Raw genomic sequence first — 20,651 nt, 5'->3', positions numbered from 1 at the left:
GAAGCTGTGGGCGCCAGTACTTCCTGTCCGTATTAATTTCCATAAAGATTAGCGTAGACTCGTTCGAATCGTCGGATTTCCAACAGATTCTGTGGTGGACGGTGAGTTCCTGGTGACGATCACTCTCTGCAAGTGAACGAGTTGCTGCACAGAGTAAATATTTCCGTGGAGGAGATGTTTCAGTGAGTTTGTCTTGAAGCTAAAGGCTAACATTAATTTCATGCATTATACAATTTGAAATAGTGCCTCAAATATGAATTAAGACTTTTTTTTTTAGCGCTATATATTTTTATTCCACTTTTTATAGCATGTTAGCCTTTAGCTTCGAGACAAGCTATCAATGCTTTATGATCACAGGTGTCTCCTACATCCTACATTAAGATTTGAACACACAGTAAATGATCATCTACCAGAAACTCACCAACTCGCCCACCACGTAATCTGTGGAAAATATGATTATTATCCGAGGTCCGAGCGTATCTCTCTAGGAAAAGAAAACAGACAGGAAGTACTAGCGCTCACAACTACAGGTCAGAGGAACTAGCATAGCCATACCGTGCAACAAGCCAATTTGAGTCGGTTTGAACTGATCCAAGATACAAATGCTACAGCGCCGATGGAACAAGAATAAAACCCACTTGGAATCAGACAAATCATTGTTTTTCACTTGAAATGACACAAGATTATCTGAAATAAGAGAATAACGACTACTAGAGGTTTTATCTCATCTAAAACCAGAACAAATCGACTCAAACTTTAGATTTAATCTCTTAATTCAAGTACATTTATGTCATTTCTTCCATAAGGCGAGACACTGCAGGTGAATAGGGAAATAATGTATATTCACAGATATCTATTTGAAACTGTTGCTGTCGATCACTGGCATAAATGTGAGGAAAAAATACATGGCATGTTTTCTGTCATTTTATCTTTTCAAATAAGAACAAGGTGTTTTATGCCTAAAAATGCCCCAAATTTCCCATCTTTTCGGCAACGAAATCTGAATAATGGACAGAGCTACATTCAAATTTATGGTTTCATTTTATTGATGAATGAGTTGCCAAGACTTTCTCAGAGGGGATTTTGGATTTCTTGTTTAGTTTTAAAATAAGCAGTTTTTTAGTGTAAAAATTTGTAAAAATTTCATTTTCGCCTTATTTTTTGACATTCAAAACTCAATAAATGGGGCTTAAGGGATTAAATAATAAAAAATCCCTCTGAAAAAATCTTCCAAATATTGTTCAGTCCGAGGCTGGAAAATGTGAAGTCTTTAGGTCCGACTGACGTGGACATAGTGTCGCCACAATGACAGAAACATGTGTTTGGAGAAAAAGGCCCTTGAAATTGCATTCTCCCATATAAGTCTATGGGGGAACATTGAATCAGCGCAATATTTAAACATGTTATTGTGAAGATTAGGCATATTTTCTGTTTCCGGGTGAAAGCTTATATGTTCAGAGACCAATTTGGCCCAAAACCTGAAAACTGAAAAAATTGAGTTTTGCCTGTAGTGTCTCCCCTTAAAACAATGATTCTTTTTCCAGGGCACTTCCTCCAAATGCCAGTGTTGTTCATAATATATGACCTCATTGGGTGGATTGACAGTATTTCTACCTTTTTTTTACTCCCATTTAACTCTAATATTGTTAAAAGCACTCTCTGATTTGTGTGATAATGTTTCTCAAAATCATCTTGAGGGCCAGAGGTTCTGTGCTGAAGGGCTGGATTTGTGCCTCAGGCCTGACGTTGCCGACCCCTGGTGTAGGTAAACTGGATCAAAGGTCAAGGTAAAATGTATTTCTAGAGCACATTTACAAACAGCAGCCACTGCCCCAAAGTGCTCTACAGATTCATAAAACAATCAACATTTAATACAAATAGAATAATAAAATCAACATGAGGAAAATGCTCAGCTCAGCTCGTGCCGAAGGCCAGTGCCAAAAAGGAGGCATGTCCACCCAGCCACCTTTATCCAAGCTGGGTCGCAGCAGTGTGAGCAGAGATGCCCAGACTTCCCTGTTCACACTCGCCTCCTCCAGCTGTTCTGACCCCGAGGCGACACCAGGCCAGCTCAGAGACATAGTCCCTCCAGCGTGTCCTGGATCCTCCATGAGGCCTCCTCCCACTAGGACATGCCTCCTCAGTCACCTCGGCTGCTCTGCGCCACGTGAAGGAGCAGCGATTCTACTCTGATCTACCCTCATCTTTAAGGGTGCACCGAGCCACCCTGCGAGGGAAACTCTTTTTGGCCACCTGATCTTGTCCTTTAAAGGGATATTTGAGGATTTTTCCAGTGTGTTGTTGATTTATGGAGATTTTTAAAACATTTTATTCATGCAGTCCTTATATTTGAAGAGTTTAGTGGTGCTAGGCTAGTGCATGTCTATGGTAACTAGTAGCCTGCATTAAAAACAGTCTGACTCGAGCACAGAGCACCTGAGGCAAATCACTTATAACACCAGACTGACCATATAAACGTCTGTGTCGACTGAATAATGCTTTAAATACAACCCTTTTGCATTTAAAAGAACTTATATTTGAGCAGCATCAGCTTCCTGGTTGGAGTGATCTGCTCGGTTACCGGATCTACAGTAGTTTGTTTACCTGCGGCCGCATTACCACACGTGGAATTCACAAAGGAGCTTCTACAAATCAGACATGGCAACGTTTGGAGGACGAGCCCATGGTTTTGGAGAGGTTTTTAAAGCAGGCTACGAGTTACCATAGACATGCACTAGCCTAGCACTAGCCTAGCATCACTAAACCCTTAAATACACCCCTAAAAATAACATATCTCTCCAGAAATCAACAATACTCTGGATCACTAGGAAATGCCCCATGTCAAAAATCCTGAAATATCCCTTTAAGTCATTACGTCTCACGCTCCGTCCGCCCCTCACTGAGAAGGTTAGGTTAGGTTAGGTTAATTTATTTGTACCCGTGGGTAAATTCGTTTTGCAATTCTGAGAACTAGTCGACGCATTAAAACACATTTTACAAAGATAAAACATCACACATATAAAATACAAAACTTGTAAGTGCTCCACATACTAACAGGATGTGCCTTTGGTACAAAAAACAACTGAAATTTAAACCACTTGACAGTAACAAAGATAAAAAAAACCTGCGTCAGGGGCGATTTGATCCCGACTTGTTCATAAAGGAAAGGGCAGCGGGAACAAAGCTTTTCTTAAAACGGTTCGTGTGGCTCATTGGCATCAAAAAACGACGCCCAGACGGAAGCAATCGAAACTCTGAGTGCAAAGGATGCTCTGAGTCTTTTGCGATGCTTCGTGCCGTCCTCTCTAACTGTCTATCCTGCAGAAAGTCCAAACTGGTCTGAGGCCAATGACTTTACTTGACCACTTGACGAGCTGATTCAAGGCGTTTCTGTTTCTAACAGAGGAGCTCCCGTACCAGGCGACCAGGCAGAAAGCTCGGGTCGCTTCGATGAATGCCCGATAAAACAGTGTCATCACAGTTTTATCTACATGAAAGAAGGACAGTTTCCGAAGACAATACAGTCGCTGGTGGCCCTTTTTACAAACAGCAGCACAGTTTTCATTAAAATTCAGTTTGCAATCAATAATTGTTCCAAGATACTTGTAGGACTCCACACACTCCACTGATTGTCCCTTTATATACGTTACAACATGTGGGAGAGCGCTCTTCCTAAAGTCGATGATCATATCTTTTGTTTTTGCAACATTCAAGAGAAGATAAGACTCATCACACCATTTGACAAAATCCTCAACAACTGGGCCATGCTGACTTTCATTTTTGTGAAGTAGACTTACAATAACTGAGTCATCTGCGTATTTTAAGATGATTCTGTTTTCATGGTCACTCTGGCACATGCTAGTGTACAATATAAACAACAGGGGAGAGAGAACAGAACCTTGGGGTGAGCCTGTCGAAACAGTGCACTGATCAGAGAGTTCACCATTGACTCTCACTCTTTGACTTCTTTTAGTTAAAAAGTCAAGAACCCAGCCTACAGTGTTTAAATCAAGGTTAAAATGTTCCATAAGTCGTTTGGCAGCACATATGGCTGCATCGTATTAAAAGCTGACGTGAAGTCAATAAAAAGAAGGCGTGCATGAGTCCCCTTTCCCTCCAGGTGTTTGAGGAGCAGATGAAGCAAGGTTATAGTGGCATCCTCAACGCCTCTTTTCGGCCTGTAAGCGAACTGCATGGGGTCAAGTGCATGCTCAGTTTTTCGAAGAATTTCTGATTTGATTAGCTTTTCAAAATTTTTCATAACAATGGATGTTAGTGCTACAGGACGAAAATCCTCCAACCTTTTGGGTCTATTCGATTTAGGGACTGGGACAATCACTGAATCTTTCCAGATTTGTGGCACATGTTGCTTTTCCAGTGACAAATTAAAAATGTGCAAGAAAATTGAGCTCAGCTCTTTGGCACAATTTTTAAGAGTGTGGCCGCAGATGTTATCAGGACCCCAACTCTTGTTAACTTTGGTCGACTTAAAGACCTTTTCCACTTGTTTTTGTGAAACCTCACTGAGAACACGTATAGAGCTAACTTCCTCCAACAAATAAACCATATCTTGATGTTTTTATCCTGATCGCTGCAGACTTCTCTCCCCCCGCTGAGTTGGCCTCGCTGCTCTGCACAGACCCTGAGGCGGAGACACAGAGAGTACAGTGTTCGCCGTGAGCTCTTTGATGCCTGACATTGACCCAGCGAGAGACGACTCCCCTCTATTTATTCTGAATGGGAGAGGAATCTGGGCACGAAGCCGGAAGCAGCAGCTTAGAGTAGCGTGATGATCGCAGAGTGACAGAATCAAACATGGTGGCGGCGCTGGTGGCTCCTGAGACGGGCTGGGGGGCGATTTTCCAACAAAACAGAGGGAAAAACACAACACCTTCAGCCTGTTTTTCTAGTCTAATTCGAAAAGATTCTGCTGAAATCGATGTAAGACATATATTTAATTGCAGATTGGGAGTCTCTTTAAGAGGGCGTGATAAAGCGTTATTGATCTAAAACAGTGGCGGCTGCTGTTCTGGAAGATGAGTATAAAATGGACCAAGATATTGTAGCAGAGTATGGTTTATTTTGAAGTACTTCCTGTACAAATTACGCAGTTTCCGGTATTGTAGGAAGTGCTTAAATGTTTTTAACATCATGGCGGGAGAATGTGCAAAATGCCTTACGGTTTACCGATTTACTTCTGGCTCCTATCTGAAGGGAGAAAAAAGGTCTATTTTATGTTCATGCTCATGCTTAAGATTGTTTCATGAGTATAATTTGCTTGTGTTTTACCTTTTAGCTTTTACGGTGGTCACAAAGAATGGTATAAAGATGGACATGGAAATATACACTTGTACGCTTCAATAATTCAGCTGGGATGCTACAGATATGATATAATAAAGATGAGCGGGTCCCATTCAGCCCCATTCATTGAAAAAGGTTCCCGAGTCCTGTGTGAACCTCAATGGCCGCTCTATCTCCTCCTACGCAGCCTGTTCCTTAAAAGGGAAAAAAGGCACTCGAGGAGTGGGCGGAGCCTACACAGAGCTCCAGAGCTTGATTGACAGGGTCTGGAGCCAGTCAATGTACTGAAAATGCTTCCAAATTTCAGTCTAATAAACAAAAACCAGCGTGGTTAAAAATCTTTCACCCACCCCAGCGTGGTCACATGGGTCACATGGGTCACATGGGTCACATGGGTCACATGGGTCACAGCGATTTTTATAAAAAGAAAAACTCTTTGGAGCCAGACTTTTAAGCTGTTCTGGGACGTTTCCAATCTCATTAGAATCAATGCTCCCAAGTGTCTGTTGGAGTCGCCTCTGGCCACCAGGGGGCGGTATTACAGCAATGTCAGCTCCCCGCCATGAGGACCATACAGAAGCGCGCTCCTCGCCCATTGAAACTGGCCAACTTGCATCTAGCCCCTTTAATGATCAGCATTCAGCATGAGCTGCAAGAGCCAACGCCAACACAGCATCTGACAAGGAGGACGGCGTCAGAAAAATCAGAAAACAGGCACATTACGATCATCATTATTTATTGACCTTGATTTAACCAGGATAGTACTGAGATTAATCATCTCTTTTTCAGGGGAGTCCTGACCCCAGAGGGGAATCTATTGTACATGTTTTTAGTGGTAGGGGAAACCGGAGGAAACCTACGCAGACACGGGGAGAACATGCAAACTCCACACAGAAAGGCCCCGTCCAGGTGGGAATCGAACCCGGGACCTTCTAGCTGTGAGGCGTGAGCGCTAACCTCTGCGCCACCGTGCCGCCCTAATCTGCCAGTGTATTTTTTTACTCAAACTTAATGAGAAATAAGAGCATCTTATTTCAAGCCGATTGATATTTGTTTTCTGCAAAAATACTTGTTCCACGGGCAGATTTCCCGCGCAAATTAAGAGAAAATGTCACTAATTTCTAGATTACATTTTGCCGTGTCAAAACTTGCATTACTTTTATGATTTTGTTATATTTATTTCTTTACGGTAAAAATGCAGAGTTTGTGTTTCCCAGTGGGGCCCCAGTCCCTCTGCTGCGTGTGTCAGCTCCGCCCCTGCTCCTCCTGTGAGCTCCCCCTCGCGCACAGGCTCCAGACAACTTTAACCTCTTACCCTCCACCTGAACTGAGCAGATTGTCTCCAGTTTGGCTTTATCCAAATCTAAAAGGTTGTTGAAAAAATTAGACAAAAACAAGGTCGAAAGCACATTTAAAAAAGTGACAAAAAGTGACAAAAGGTGATGAAAGTGCAGCAAAAAACAAAACAAATAGGTGGCAAAAAATGTGTGAAAAAGATTGTGAAAAAAATGACGACGACACAGTAACAACGTGAGGAAAAAGATCAGTTTTGTGAGTCTTAGCTTTCAAATGAGGCGTTACACTGGCCTATAGCCCACGTGGAGAACATGGATGAAGTTCAGGCGGGTGGTAAGAGGTTAAAGCTAAAACCTTTGCCAGGACTCGTGTATTTCTGCTTTTGTTGTTATTAAGGCGAGACACTTCAGGTGAAAGTATTGGTTTTTCACGCAGTGGTGGAAGTGGAGATTTGTATCTATTTTCCTCCCTTTACATCTTAGTTTTCATGTCAGATATAAAAATGAAGTAGAAAGGCCGTCTTTCCCGCGGGTTTCCATTCATAAATATTGACAGATTTGACATCCACGTGTCCTGCTAAGGGGCCCCGTGATGACGCTTTCACCCAAATATGGTGTTTTTCCTCCTACGAGACGCTGGAGCGGAAAAGTGGAAGAACGGGCCGAGCATGCGCACTCGCTACAAAACTTCAGGGCTGGTTTTCTCTGAATGAGAGAAGCCGCACTCGGGCAGAGCCTGAGCCCTTATAGAAGCTCCCACAGACTCCAAACTTTACAGGCTGAGACACAACAAGATTTTGAAGGTTTTTTCAGAGGGATTTTTTAATATCTAATTCCTAGCCTGATTTATTCAGCTTTGAAACCAAAAAAACAGGCGGAATTTGAGTTTTTACAGATTGTTTCACTGATGATTAGTTTATTGAAAAACTAAACAAAATATCCAAAATCCCCAAATCTTAGTCACTAATATGTAAATAAAATAAAACCATTTAATCTGGCTCATTTTTTTGATTTCGTTGCCCAAAATATAGGCAACTTTGGCCATTTTGGCCAAAAGTTTGCCTGGATGGACAAGAGTTAACTAATGTTGAGGAATTTAAGTATCTGGGAGTGCTAATAGACTCAAAACTATCCTTCAAAAAACACGTTAAAAAAGTAGTGAAAACTGTAAATGTTAATATACGGAACTTTAGACATATTCGCACATCATTAACAGATACAGCAGCGATTACATTCCTGCACTCTATGATACTGGCTCATATTGAGTACTGCATAACAAGTTGGTCATATACAAGTCATGCTGCTATTGGGCCAATTGAAGTATGCTACAAAAGAGCATTGAAAATATTAGACAAGAAACCTTCGTCATACCACCATTGTCAAATTTTAGATAAATATAAATTTTTAAACTTTGCTAATTTCAAATTATTTAAATCAGCCTGTTTAATCTATAAGGTTATACATGGTCTGGCGCCTCCACCATTGAGTGATTTTATTAAACAAAAATCTAGCAGTGCTGCGGGGTCTCGAGTGACTCGAGCCACTGTGAGAGGTGATTGTGAATTGGCATTTAAGCGGACTGCCTTCTCACAGAACGTCCTGTCATATCAGGGAGTGAGCTTCTGGAATAGTATTCCACTGTCAGTGAGGGAAAGCACGAGTCTCCCTACATTCAGGAGTCATTTAAAAGTGTGGCTGAGGGGCACACAAACATGTGATCACGTTTAGTTAATCATGATAGTGCATTATAAAAAAAAAGAGATCCAATTATCAGTGTAATACGGGTTGTGCAATAAGAGTCCCATAACATGGGTTGGCAATAGGGGTCAGTGTAATGCGGGTCAGTGCAATACAGAATGGTGCAATATGGGTCAGTGCAATACAGAATGGTGCAATATGGGTCAGTGCAATATCAGGTCTGTCAGGGCATGTGCATTTTTGAGGTTTGTGCAATACAGTCGATGCATTTACTATTTTCTATTTTCTCCTCTGTCCACTCTTGTTATTGTTATTTGTTTTAACATGATGTGATCACTGTTCTCATTCCTGTCTGTACATAGTCTGTATATAGTCTGTATATCGTGTCTCTGTATGTTTTTACTAACTTGTGTGTAACATCAACCTGCCAGGGGGTCTGCAGATGGAAATTAGCCTAAGGCTATAATCTGGCATATTTACATTTGTAAAAATGTTCATTAATATGTATTGTCCCTCCTTTTCAAATAAATAAATAAATAAAATAAATTTTAATGCTCAAAATGCCTTATTTTTATGTGAAAACATAAAATGACAGAAAAAATGCAATACATTTTCTTCTCATATTTATATCTGTGATGTTCAGCAAACGTTTCAAATTGACGTCTCTACATTTATTTTTTTCCCCCTATTCACCTGCAATGTCTCGCCTTAAGCCACAAACGCTGCGTAAATTCATCTGGGAGTTAAACCGTGAATATGAGGCCGATTGTTGTCAAATAAAGTGACTGAAAGCTGAGGAAAGGTTCCAGAAAGCTGTGCTCCTCCGGGCCCCGCCCCCTTACAGCGCCCCTGTGTGCAGTAATAAGCGCCACGTGGTTTTTTGAAATGATGTTCCTTCACCAGTGGCTGAGATATAACGACACCGAGCTTCATCTGGAGCGGGAACGAGACTCAGACTCCGAAAGCGAGTCCCGACTTGAAAGAGAGATGTTAATTTTCCATCAGGGTGGACTTCAAAAGCTGGAATAATGACAGGGGAGGAGCGAAGGGTGAAGGGAGGTATGAATCTGGAACTCATCTGACGGGTTTGTGGATTTGCGGGGCGAGCGTGACATAACGTTCGTGTACCTGGACTCCGAGGATGCCGAAGATGATGAAGAAGGCGCAGCAGATCAGGACGATGTTTCCGATGGGTTTGAGAGACGTGATGAGGGTCTCCACCACCAGCTTCAGCCCGGGAGCTCGGCTGATCACCCTGAAACACACAGACAATCAATACTAATACTGTGATACTGTGTTTGATTCATTCATATTCTCTCCTTCCTTTTTAAGTTTCTAATTCATTTTCTTATTTATTCTATCGTTAGGCTGTTGCTACTTGTTTGCACCTTTACCTTGTTCGTCTTTGATTGTCTCTTAACTCCGCTTCCCCTGAGAGTTTCTTAAGAGCTGCTGTAACAAGTGCATTTCCTGTGAAACCATTGCGAGATAATGAAGTCTCTTTAAGAGGGTGAGAAAAAGCAATATTGATCTAAAACAGCTTCTGAGACAAAACATCCAAGTAGTTTCACTTCCTGATTTTCACATGATCTCCTCCCTCCTCCTCCTCCCCTTTGCTGTGCCGTTGTTTCAGTAAAGAGAAAACAAAATGACAAAAAAATTTATTCCAAGAGCAGAACCTCAGGAGGAGTTTTCTGGGAGCTGCTAAGAACAGCCACTGGGGAAGACCCGAGAGTTTGTCTGGTGTGCATTTTATAATTGTTCTTGCTATTTGGGATAAGTAGGACCTAATAAGTATAATAACTAAAATGTGATGTTGTACAGGAAGTAGTTTTTGCAGAGAATGATGTCCTCATGTGAGGACAGTGGGTCTATCATAACCATGAAATATAATTTGCTGTTAAGGCCAGAGGGTCCTAATTAGTCAAAATTCAAAGTTTCAGCTTAATATAATAAGTAGTTATGGTTAAGAGGTTAAAACGCGGTTGAATTCTCCAGGTTCAGAGCTTCAGAATGATCTGCAGCCCATATTCACTTAGATTTAGTAAAAGTTGTGTTTTTCAGGCGATGAGAGACAAAACTGGTATCGGTTCAGTATCGGAAATTTGTAGCCAATACCCAATATCGTATTGTTGTCGGTTCCGATATCGAATATCAGTATTGGATCGTGAAAAAAACAAAAATGTACAAAAAATAAACTAAAATCTACATCTGAGACAGACGGCTATCATAGAGGCGGGGCTAAATAGGCTAGCTATCTGGCACGCTAGCTACATCGTTTATTTCTACGACAATTTACCACTTAGTATTTCAGTATAAGATTTACAACTGTACAACATGACTCTGCAAATGTGCCACTTACAATAACTATTTACAACTGTAAACCATCTAAATAGTCCCGAGTTTAGCTAAACACATGGTATAATAAATAACGTTATATCGTCCCAATGTCCTCAAACCAGTGCTTCACATTCACTGATGTCCCAGCGGCTACAATTACTAAAATATGTGAAACTTTAATCCCCACATGATGATAGAGACAGCGTTGGACATAAATAAGTGTCTTTTATTCAAATCATTAGGATAGATTTTTTATCTGGATCATTTTTCTTTGGAGAACTGGTGTAGAAGGATTTTGCTGATATTCCCGCCATTGTCCTCTCACTGACATTGGTGTAATGTTGTGATATCACCACCAGATGGCGTGGGCAGTGTCCCCAAATGTGGCCAACAGGTCAAAGATGGACAAATGTGACTATCATTGTGTCAAGAGGCAAAAATGTAATGTCCTTGTATGAGGTCACAGGGTCTCAGGAGGATAAGCAGGGGTGGGCCGTATCGTATCGCATATCGTTATTGTGATTTCATTTTTGTTTTCATGTGACGCTCAGCTCCATCAGAGCAGCAAAAACACCGACTGTAGAACATTTTCAAATCAGAGACTCCCCACTTTTCACGATTTTGACTGTTTTGTCAAGACCCACGAAAAAATGTAGTTCTCGGTCTGTGTCAACACTAAACCCACCAAAAGAAGGATTAGACTCTCTTCTTTCAGCATCTTTTTATGCTTTAGTAATCGTTACACAAAATGCTAGTTCTGACCAAAAAGCTGCGAAAACAAGCTTTTTGTGATCGAGCAGAACAGTTTCTTTGACGCGAAGATTTCCTGCTTTAGTCGCACCTCACACATCTGAACAGTGGTTTCCTTCTATAAAACAGAAGCGCACGAGAGAGAAGCAAAACAAACCTGCGTCTCTCTCGCAGTGTTCATTTCGTCTAAAATATTCCGTCTTAATTTTAGTCAAAGTGATATTTTTGTGACTAAAATTGGACTAAAACTAAATTAAAAGTCTCATGAGACTAAAACTGTGACTAAAATGTCCAGATATTTTAGTCGACTAAAATAAGACTAAATAAAAATGAAAAGGAGAGACTAAAATCATCCAAACTTGTATTGAGCGTCTGAAAGAGCCTCAGATCATGTAAATTCTCTGCCAAAGGATCAGCTCTGAGCTTTGTTCATGTGGAGCAGCTCCAGGAAGCAGAGGAACAACATTAAATATGATTATAATGAATATTATAAATGCAAAGTCCACTCAATTAGTCTTAAATTTAGTCGACTAAAATTAGACTAAAATTGAAAAGATTTTTTTGACTAAATCTCGACTAAAATTACATTACATTTTAGTCAAAAAACTAAAACTAAAATAAAATATGTTGTCAAAATTACAAGATAACAACAAATAATCCGGTCCGGTAAAAACGAAACAGAAACCTGCAGTGACACTGATGTCAAAGCTCCGCTAACAGCAACGAAACACTTCCTGTTGTCCCGACAAAATAAAAGGCGTCAATGTTCCAGCCGCTGGGAGAGGGTTTGAAATGTTCATTAATAAATGAACCTAATATTTTAGGTGCAAATGGACTCAAGTCTCGTTTTTCTTCGTTTTCCTGGTCGTCCGTTTTGCTCAAATAGAAATAAAGGCCTGTCTCTAATTGTGGCCTGGTTCCAATAAAGGCCTGGTCCTCGATGCCCTTGAGTAAATAAAGGCCCCGGCCTCTATTAGAGCATTTACTTTTTGCAGGTGTTTGGTAATAGTCACACACACACTTAATCACCATCTTACACCTTATTGGCTGGAATATGTAATATTGATGTAAAGCAGCTGAAACAATAGGCCAATAAAGTTTCACTTCCTGATTTACAAGCAAACTATGAAAACTAGAAAACTCTAAATACCCCGTTTTAGATCCATATAGCATTTTCTAAGCAACTAACATAATGATCAGTGTGTTGTCTGATGTGCACCTGAATATTACTCTGTTTACATTATAATAACTAGATGCCAGTGATGCTCCAAAACATCAGACATCCTCAGTCTAACACGTCCTCAGATCCAAGTAGGTTAGCGCTAGATCGTATGCTCCGGAGGGACGGTCTGCTGTGAGTTTGTATAGATCTACGAGTTGGTTTGTCTAAAAATACAAATAATCCTAATCCGTAAGGTTGACCCCTTAACTCCCACCTGAACCGAGCACATTTTCTCCAGTTTGGCTTTACCCCAATCCAAAAGCTTCTGGAAAAAAGCTGTGAAAATAGCAATAAAACAATGATGGAAATGTGACAAAAAAGTGAGAAAACATTGACAAAAAAAGTGACGAAAAATTTATGAAAAAGTGGCAAAAATGTCACAAAAATGTCACAAAAATGTCACAAAAAATGTCACAAAAAATGGATAAAAAATGGACCAAAAAATGTAAAAAATGGACAAAAAATGGATAAAAAATTGATAAAAAATGGACCAAATGTGACAAAAAAATGGACGAAAAATTGACGAAAAAATGTCAAAAATGTGACAATTTGTGACAAAAAATTCCAAAAAAACGATAAAAAAATGTCAAAAATGTGACAAGAAAATGATTAAAAATGGACAAAAAAGTGACAAAAATGTGACAAAAAATGACAAAAAATCGATAAAAAAAAATGTCAAAAATGTGACAAAAAATGTATTAAAAATGGACGAAAAAATGACAAAAATGTGATAAAAAATTACAAAAAAGTTACAAAAATGAGTTGAATACCCAACAAAAAAATGTTGGAAAAAAAATCTGATGACGTGAGGAAAAATATCCTCTCGGTTCAGGCGGGAGTTAAGAGGTGAACCATTTCCCTGGCCCTAACCTTAATTTGTGTCATGATATCTCACGTTTTCACAGCAGACTGTCCCTCCGGAGCAGACGATCTAAAACTAACCATCCAAGTACCTGTGGTGTCGTTCTCACCTGAGGGGGCGGAGCGTCCGGAGCAGCCTGAGCACCCGCAGGACCTCGAGGATATCGAAGTACCTGTGGTGTCGTTCTCACCTGAGGGGGCGGAGCGTCCGGAGCAGCCCGAGCACCCGCAGGACCCCGAGGATATCGAAGTACCTGTGGGGTCGTTCTCACCTGAGTGGGCGGAGCGTCCGGAGCAGCCTGAGCACCCGCAGGACCCCGAGGATATCGAAGTACCTGTGGGGTCGTTCTCACCTGAGGGGGCGGAGCGTCCGGAGCAGCCTGAGCACCCGCAGGACCCCGAGGATATCGAAGTACCTGTGGTGTCGTTCTCACCTGAGTGGGCGGAGCGTCCGGAGCAGCCTGAGCACCCGCAGGACCCCGAGGATCTTGGCTCCTCCGGCCATCGACACCACGATGTCGATCAGAGAGACGAACACCAGGAAACCATCCAGAATGTTCCAGCTGCTGCGGAGGTACGCCTTGTCCCCCAGGTACAGGCCCATGGACACCACCTGCAGGCGCGGAGGGGAACAGCAACAGAGACATCAAGGAAATGTTCCATCATCTCGGACAAAGCACAAAACAAACACAAAGTGAGCAAACAGAACAGGAAAAGGCCCAAACGTCCAAACTTTTAATCTTGTCTGAATAAAACAAACCCCCAAACCCCCGGACACAGGGCTGGAACATCCTCTGTCTTTTACATGTTTACAGAGTGAGCTCCTCTGGTGATGCTGAACCCACGGCAAAGCTCAAAAAGCAGTTTGTGATTCACACAAGTGACCTCCATGTTCCTTCACCTAAACTGAACTACCTTTTCTCCATCAGAATCATGAACACGGAACACATACATGTTACATACATCACTACGTGGCAGTCCATGGGAGTGGATTCTCTGCCTTGTGGTTCTCCCTGGGCTTTCTTTCTTCTCCGCACTGGAGTTTTGAGTTTTTCTCACAGTGGGAGGGTCTAAGACGGTGGGGCAAATGGTGTTGTGATATCAGGCTTTATAAAACAGCTTGATTTGATTTATTCACAATGACATCTGCTGTCAATATTGTGTATATTTTGTAGCTGAGCAGCTCTCTCAGTGGCAGACTGAGACACCCTCAGTGCAGGACGGAGCGCTACCGCAAAGCCTTCATCCCCACTGCTGTCAGACTGTGCAATAAGACTGTGAAGTAACATGTGCAATAATCTCTGCATCAGCTGCACTTTATTAACTCTGAGTGATCTTCTTGAACGCCGACTGTAACAAGAGAATTCCTCCTTTGTGACATCAATAAATCTTATCTCATCTTATCTTATCTTACTCTGCTTCATGGTGCACAATTGCACCAAAAAATAAAGTTTGTAAATAAACCTTCACTGACAAAGGCAATAAAACCCAGGAAACACTTTGTTTTACACTATCCTTGATACATTGTACAATTTAGTGCAATGTAGTGTGCTATAACAATGTGTAATAACTTGTACAAAGACAAGGCAACTTTATTTAAAGGGGGGGTGTTATGCAAAATGGACTTTTTCAAGCTTTCCATCATGTTATTCTGTCACTCCCTCATTAAAAACATGGCTGAAGTGTTGCCTTGGCACATTCACGTATTTCTGAGTAATCTGTAAAAACTCTGATGGCGGCCATTTTAGGGATAGGTTTGCCTGAGTCCTCCTAGGAACGCCCCCACCTCCTGGAGACGCCTCCGAGCTTTGGTCACCAGCCGAGTAACCGACCACTGCTCCTCAGCAGAACCCCCTCCCCACTGATGCCACAGACAGCGTGTGGAGGGGGCGTGTCTAAAGGCTCAGAGGTTCTTAAAGAGACAGAGGCCTATTTCAAGACATTCACTACAGCCATTTTGAGAGAGACATTTTATACAAGGCAGTTATTCTAATTTACTGCATTTACAGACCAACAGAAGGTTTGTCATCATTGTAGTGTGATATAGACTGGTGCTATGGGACTGAAAAAAGCAGAACACCCCCTCTTTAATAGTTTTTTCCTCACATTTTCTGCCTATTTGCACACCCTGAGTGTTTCTAAGAGCTGAATGCAACAAGTACATTTCTCCATTGTGAGATCAATAAAGGCTTATCTTATCATCTGATGGATCTTCAAGACAAACCTTCAACCTCTTAACCCCCACCTGAACCGAGGACATTTTCTCCAGATCTAAAAGCTTCTTGGAAAAAAAGTGTCAAAATAGCAACGAAGAGAAGCTGACTTCCAAAACTATTTACAAATTTAGTCAAAGATTCTCCAACCAGCCTCTGTGTCCCGACCTTAACCCTGCTGCTTTGGTAATTAACCGTCCTCCCGTCGCTCTAACGAACGCCCTGAAAGCAGCGCCGCCTTTAAGCTCGTCTTCCACGCCGAGGTTAAAGAAAAGATGGAAAAATCGGCGAGACGAGGAGGAGGCGGCGGAACGATCGGCTCGTCTCCGCTCCGTGCGACAGATCCAGTGGGAGGAAGAAGAACGAGCCAAAAGTCAGCGGCACCGCCACAAACTTCAAAATGAGAAGAAGTTACAAAGAGGCAAATATGAAACTGAGCCGAAGGAAAGACGCGGCTCAGAGGAAACGCCGCAAACATGTCGTTCACTCAGATTCAGGGTCAGTTTGGTGGAAAAGCTTTTCAAGAACCAAAACAAAGACATCATGACATAGATTTATTGAAATGCGTGGCTTAAAAACCTGCTATTCTGAACTTTACTGTCAAAAAGGCAAGTTTTACTATAAGCCTTAAATAGACAGAGTTTAAAAATGTTAACATTAAGTATTTTCCTCCCCCTACATGTTTCAGCCATGTCCAATCCTGCACTGGGTCCGAAGTGGCGTCATGCACGAGCTTAATACAGAAGCTGCAGTTACACGTATGACCTGAGGTGGCAGTAGTGAGCATAAAAATAACCAACTTGCATTTATCCCCTTTAATAGTAAAAACATGGCAGTGGCTTTAATCCACTTAACCTTAACCTTTCATATAAGAAAACAAAACCACACTTACATTTCAACACTACATCTTATCCCCCGCCTACACCGAGTCCATGTTCCCCAGTTCAGATTAACCCAAATCCACAAGATCCACAAGATCCACAAGATTCATAAGATCCATAAGATCCATAAGATCCATAAGATCCATAAGATCCATGAGCCTACAGGCCGGTGTAACGCCTCATTTGAAAGCCAAGACCTACAAAACTCATCTAAATTGATCTTTTTCCTCGTGTTGTCTCCATCGCTTTTATCACATACTATCGATCTTTGGTCACATTTTTGTCACTTTTTTGTCACTTTTTTGTCATTTTTTCGTCAAATTTTTTGTCACTTTTTTGTCACATTTTTGTCATTTTTTCGTCAAATTTTTATCACATTTTTGTCACATTTTTTGTCATTTTTTTTGTCACATTTTGGTTATTTTTTGTCACATTTTATCACATTTTAGTCATTTTTTTGTCACATTTTTTGTCATTTTTTCGTCAAATTTTTATCACATTTTTGTCATTTTTTGTCACATTTTTATCACATTTTTGTCATTTTTTGTCACATTTTTATCACATTTTTGTCATTTTTTTGTCACATTTTTTGTCATTTTTTTGTCACATTTTTATCACATTTTTGTCATTTTTTGTCACATTTTTGTCACATTTTTATCACATTTTTGTCATTTTTTGGTCACATTTTTGTCATTTTTGTCACATTTTTATCACATTTTTGACATTTTTTGTCACATTTTTATTTTTTCGTCAATTTCTTGTAACATTTTTGTGACATTTTTGTGACATTTTTGCCACTTTTTCATCAATTTTTCGTCACTTTTTCATCAATGTTTTCTCACTTTTTTGTCACATTTCCACCATCGTTTTCGTCTCAGTTCTGTTGCTATTTTCTCACCTTTTTCCAGAAGCTTTTAGATTGGGGTACAGCCAAACTGGATCAAATGTGCTCGGTTCAGGTGGAGGTTAATGTTAGCTTAGTTTGGTTTATTTGGTACGGACAATGTTAACCTCTTAACTCCCGCCTGAACCGAGAGGATCTTTTTCCTCACTTCATCAGATTTTTTTTTTTCCATCATTTTTTTGTTGGGCGTTCAACTCATTTTTGTAACTTTTTTGTCATTTTTTGGGTCATTTTTTGTCACATTTTTGTCATTTTTTCGTCAATTTTTTAATCAAATTTTTTGTCACATTTTTTATCAATTTTTTGTCCGATTTTTGTCATTTTTTCGGCAAATTTTTGTCACATTTTATCACATTTTTGTCATTTTTTGTCACATTTTTGTCATTTTTTTGTCACATTTTTGTTATTTTTTGTAATGTTTTTTTTGCCACTTTTTCATCAATTTTTCGTCACTTTTTCGTCAAATTTTTATCACATTTTTGTCACATTTTTTGTCATTTTTTTGTCACATTTTGGTTATTTTTTGTCACATTTTTATCACATTTTTGTCACATTTTTTGTCATTTTTTGTCACATTTTTGTCACATTTTTTGTCATTTTTTGTCACATTTTTATCACATTTTTGTCATTTTTTGTCACATTTTTATCACATTTTTTTGGTCATTTTTTGTCACATTTTTATCACATTTTTGTCATTTTTTGTCACATTTTTATCACATTTTTTTGTCATTTTTTGTCATTTTTTGTCACATTTTTGTCACATTTTTGTCACATTTTTATCACATTTTTGTCACATTTTTGTCATTTTTTCGGCAATTTCTTGTCAATTTCTTGTGACATTTTTGCCACTTTTTCATCAATTTTCCGTCACTTTTTCATCAATGTTTTCTCACTTTTTTGTCACATTTCCATCATCGTTTTTGTCTCAGTTTTTTCCAGAAGCTTTTGGATTGGGGTAAAGCCAAACTGGATCAAATGTGCTCGGTTCCGGCGGGAGTAAACGGGTTAATGAACCAGCTATTCCCATCCGACGTCCCCCATGCGCACTCTCAAACACACTCTCATTCACCCTGGTCTATTGTACATGTTTTTAGTGGTAGGGGAAAGACACGGGGAGAACATGCAAACTCCACACGGAAACGCCCTGCCCAGGTGGGAATCGAACCCGGGACCTTCTACCTGTGAAGCACGAGCTTTTGTGGCACTTTTTTCGCCGCTTCTTGTATACCGACACTTTTTCCAGGAAGCTTTTAGATTTAGGTAAGGCCACACTGTATTTAAAACCCTCTCCTCTCGATTGTAATACGTCTGATTCACTGATGTCGACGGGCGCCATGTGTGGTTTAATTCACCCGTTAGTTCCTCTGTCCTCGCCACGCGCCGCCTCCAGGGGCATCGCGGGCGAGACCTGATCAAACCCGCTCTAATGAAACATGAGGCGCGCCGGGGGGATTCAAAGATGGCCGCCGTGTCGGAGCAGCTGTTCGAGCGCGTTCATAAACACAGTCAGTATTACAGCCCGGGCACTTGCTGTTTTAGTCCCAGTATTGTATTGCTTTGAAGGCCTGAGTGGCACCCGGAGCACATGGCTACTTAACCTCATACCCCAGCCTTAACCGAGTGTTTTATCCTCCTTCAGCTTCACCCAAATCTAAAAGCTTCACCTAAGGCCTACAAAACTGATAAAAGCAGATCTTTTGACGTCACTTTTTTCACTTTCTTTTTCATCTAATTTTTGCCCCTTTTTGGTTGAGTTTTTGTAAATATTTTGTAGAAGTTTTGTGGCCTTTTTGCTGCACTTTCATTGTCTTTTTTGTTGCACCTTTTTGTCACATTCTTGTTGATTTCTTTTTGTCTTAATTGTGTTTTTGTACCGTTTTTGTGGCTTTTTTTTTTATTTTTATTTTTTTTGTGTAGAGTTTTCGGCACTTTATTGCTGCACTTCCATCGCTGTTTGTTTTTCTCACATTCTTATTACTTTTTTGTCACAGTTTTGTTGATTTGTGTGTGGCTTTTTGTGGTCACTTTTAAATATTTTTTTGTAGATTTGGGTAAAGCCAAACTGGAGATGGAGAATGGCCCTTGTTTATCAAAAATCAGAGCGTATGTGGGGTGTACGAAAAATGACCGCCTTTTTTAGCATTTATCAATCTGAGCGCAAAGTCCACCTGGCGTACGGTCAGATCCTCCACCAGGGGGGTGTCCGAATGTCCAGAGAGAAAAAAGTAGTGCACTCGAAATTTCCCACAATGCATCTGGAAAAGTAGTGAGCATCGATGGTCACTAAACGGGTCAATATAGACCACAATGCACTGGGAGAGTCAGAGAAGAGCCTGACAGAGACAGGTCTGTGAACTAAACAACACGACTGAAGTAAATCAGCTGTTTCAGTCGAGTGTTTGTGTTTGTCATGAATAAACAACCTAAATATAAACGGTTACGGTGAAAAGATGCTAACGTTAGCTGCTAACCTTTAGCTCGAGCTGTTAAATGACCGATAGCTTCATGCTAACGTTAGCTGCTAACCTTTAGCTGGAGCTGTTAAATGACCGACAGCTTCCTCTCAAATAACCCAAGCCATTCATGTAAAATCCATGTGAAGTAAAAGCGTATCTGTCTCGTATTAATCCATAAATATTCCACTGTCTCTGAGTTTGTTTTTTATCACAGAAATACTTTATTCCCGGAGTTTAGCGACTTTTATCAGATGTCGTCGCTCAATCTGCTGGTGTTCGGACTCCGGGCTCTGACCGACTTTCTGCACGTCTTTGAGCTCACGCTGGGGTGACTTTTTTTATTTCTTGCTTTTTTTGTGACGATAGTTTTAAATTTTAATTTTAATTTAAATGACAAATAAAACGCCTGTAAAAGTGGCTTGTGTCCGAATCACCAACAGATTCAGTGACTATATAGTGACTATATAATGCGGCCTGTGTAGTGAATGAGGGGTTAGGGACTAGGGTGGACATTCGGACACAGCCCAAGTCAGGAGGTGGTGCACATGACACACCAACTTTAACTAAACACTAAACAGCGCTGGAAACAGTTTTTAACAGCATGAATTGCATTGCCACACCTCAGGATCCTCATCGATGATTTAAACACGAGCCGAGCCCAGAGGTTCAGCTCAGCCCAGAGACACCGCCTCGCACCCGCCTCACGCCCGCCTCACACCCGCCTCACACC

At 40.7% G+C, this 20,651-nt stretch overlaps 1 protein-coding gene across 1 annotated transcript in view; it reads right to left on the bottom strand.

Moving 5' to 3' along the window:
• Nucleotides 1-20,651, bottom strand: part of LOC306961110 (voltage-dependent T-type calcium channel subunit alpha-1I-like) — a gene marked incomplete at its 3' end in the record, with an annotated part of 413,594 nt that overhangs the window by 139,268 nt on the left and 253,675 nt on the right. Inside the window, exons 20-21 of the mRNA XM_079553726.1 lie at nt 13,902-14,080; nt 9,423-9,549 (exon numbers count right to left, since the gene is read on the bottom strand). Of these exons, the coding sequence (XP_079409852.1) occupies nt 9,423-9,549; nt 13,902-14,080 (306 nt within the window). The remainder of the gene's footprint in view (nt 1-9,422; nt 9,550-13,901; nt 14,081-20,651) is intronic.

The sequence above is a fragment of the Gobius niger genome, assembly GCF_951799975.1.
Source record: "Gobius niger genome assembly, chromosome: 3".
Classification (NCBI taxonomy): domain Eukaryota; kingdom Metazoa; phylum Chordata; class Actinopteri; order Gobiiformes; family Gobiidae; genus Gobius; species Gobius niger.
This window is presented reverse-complemented; position numbering and strand designations above follow the sequence as displayed.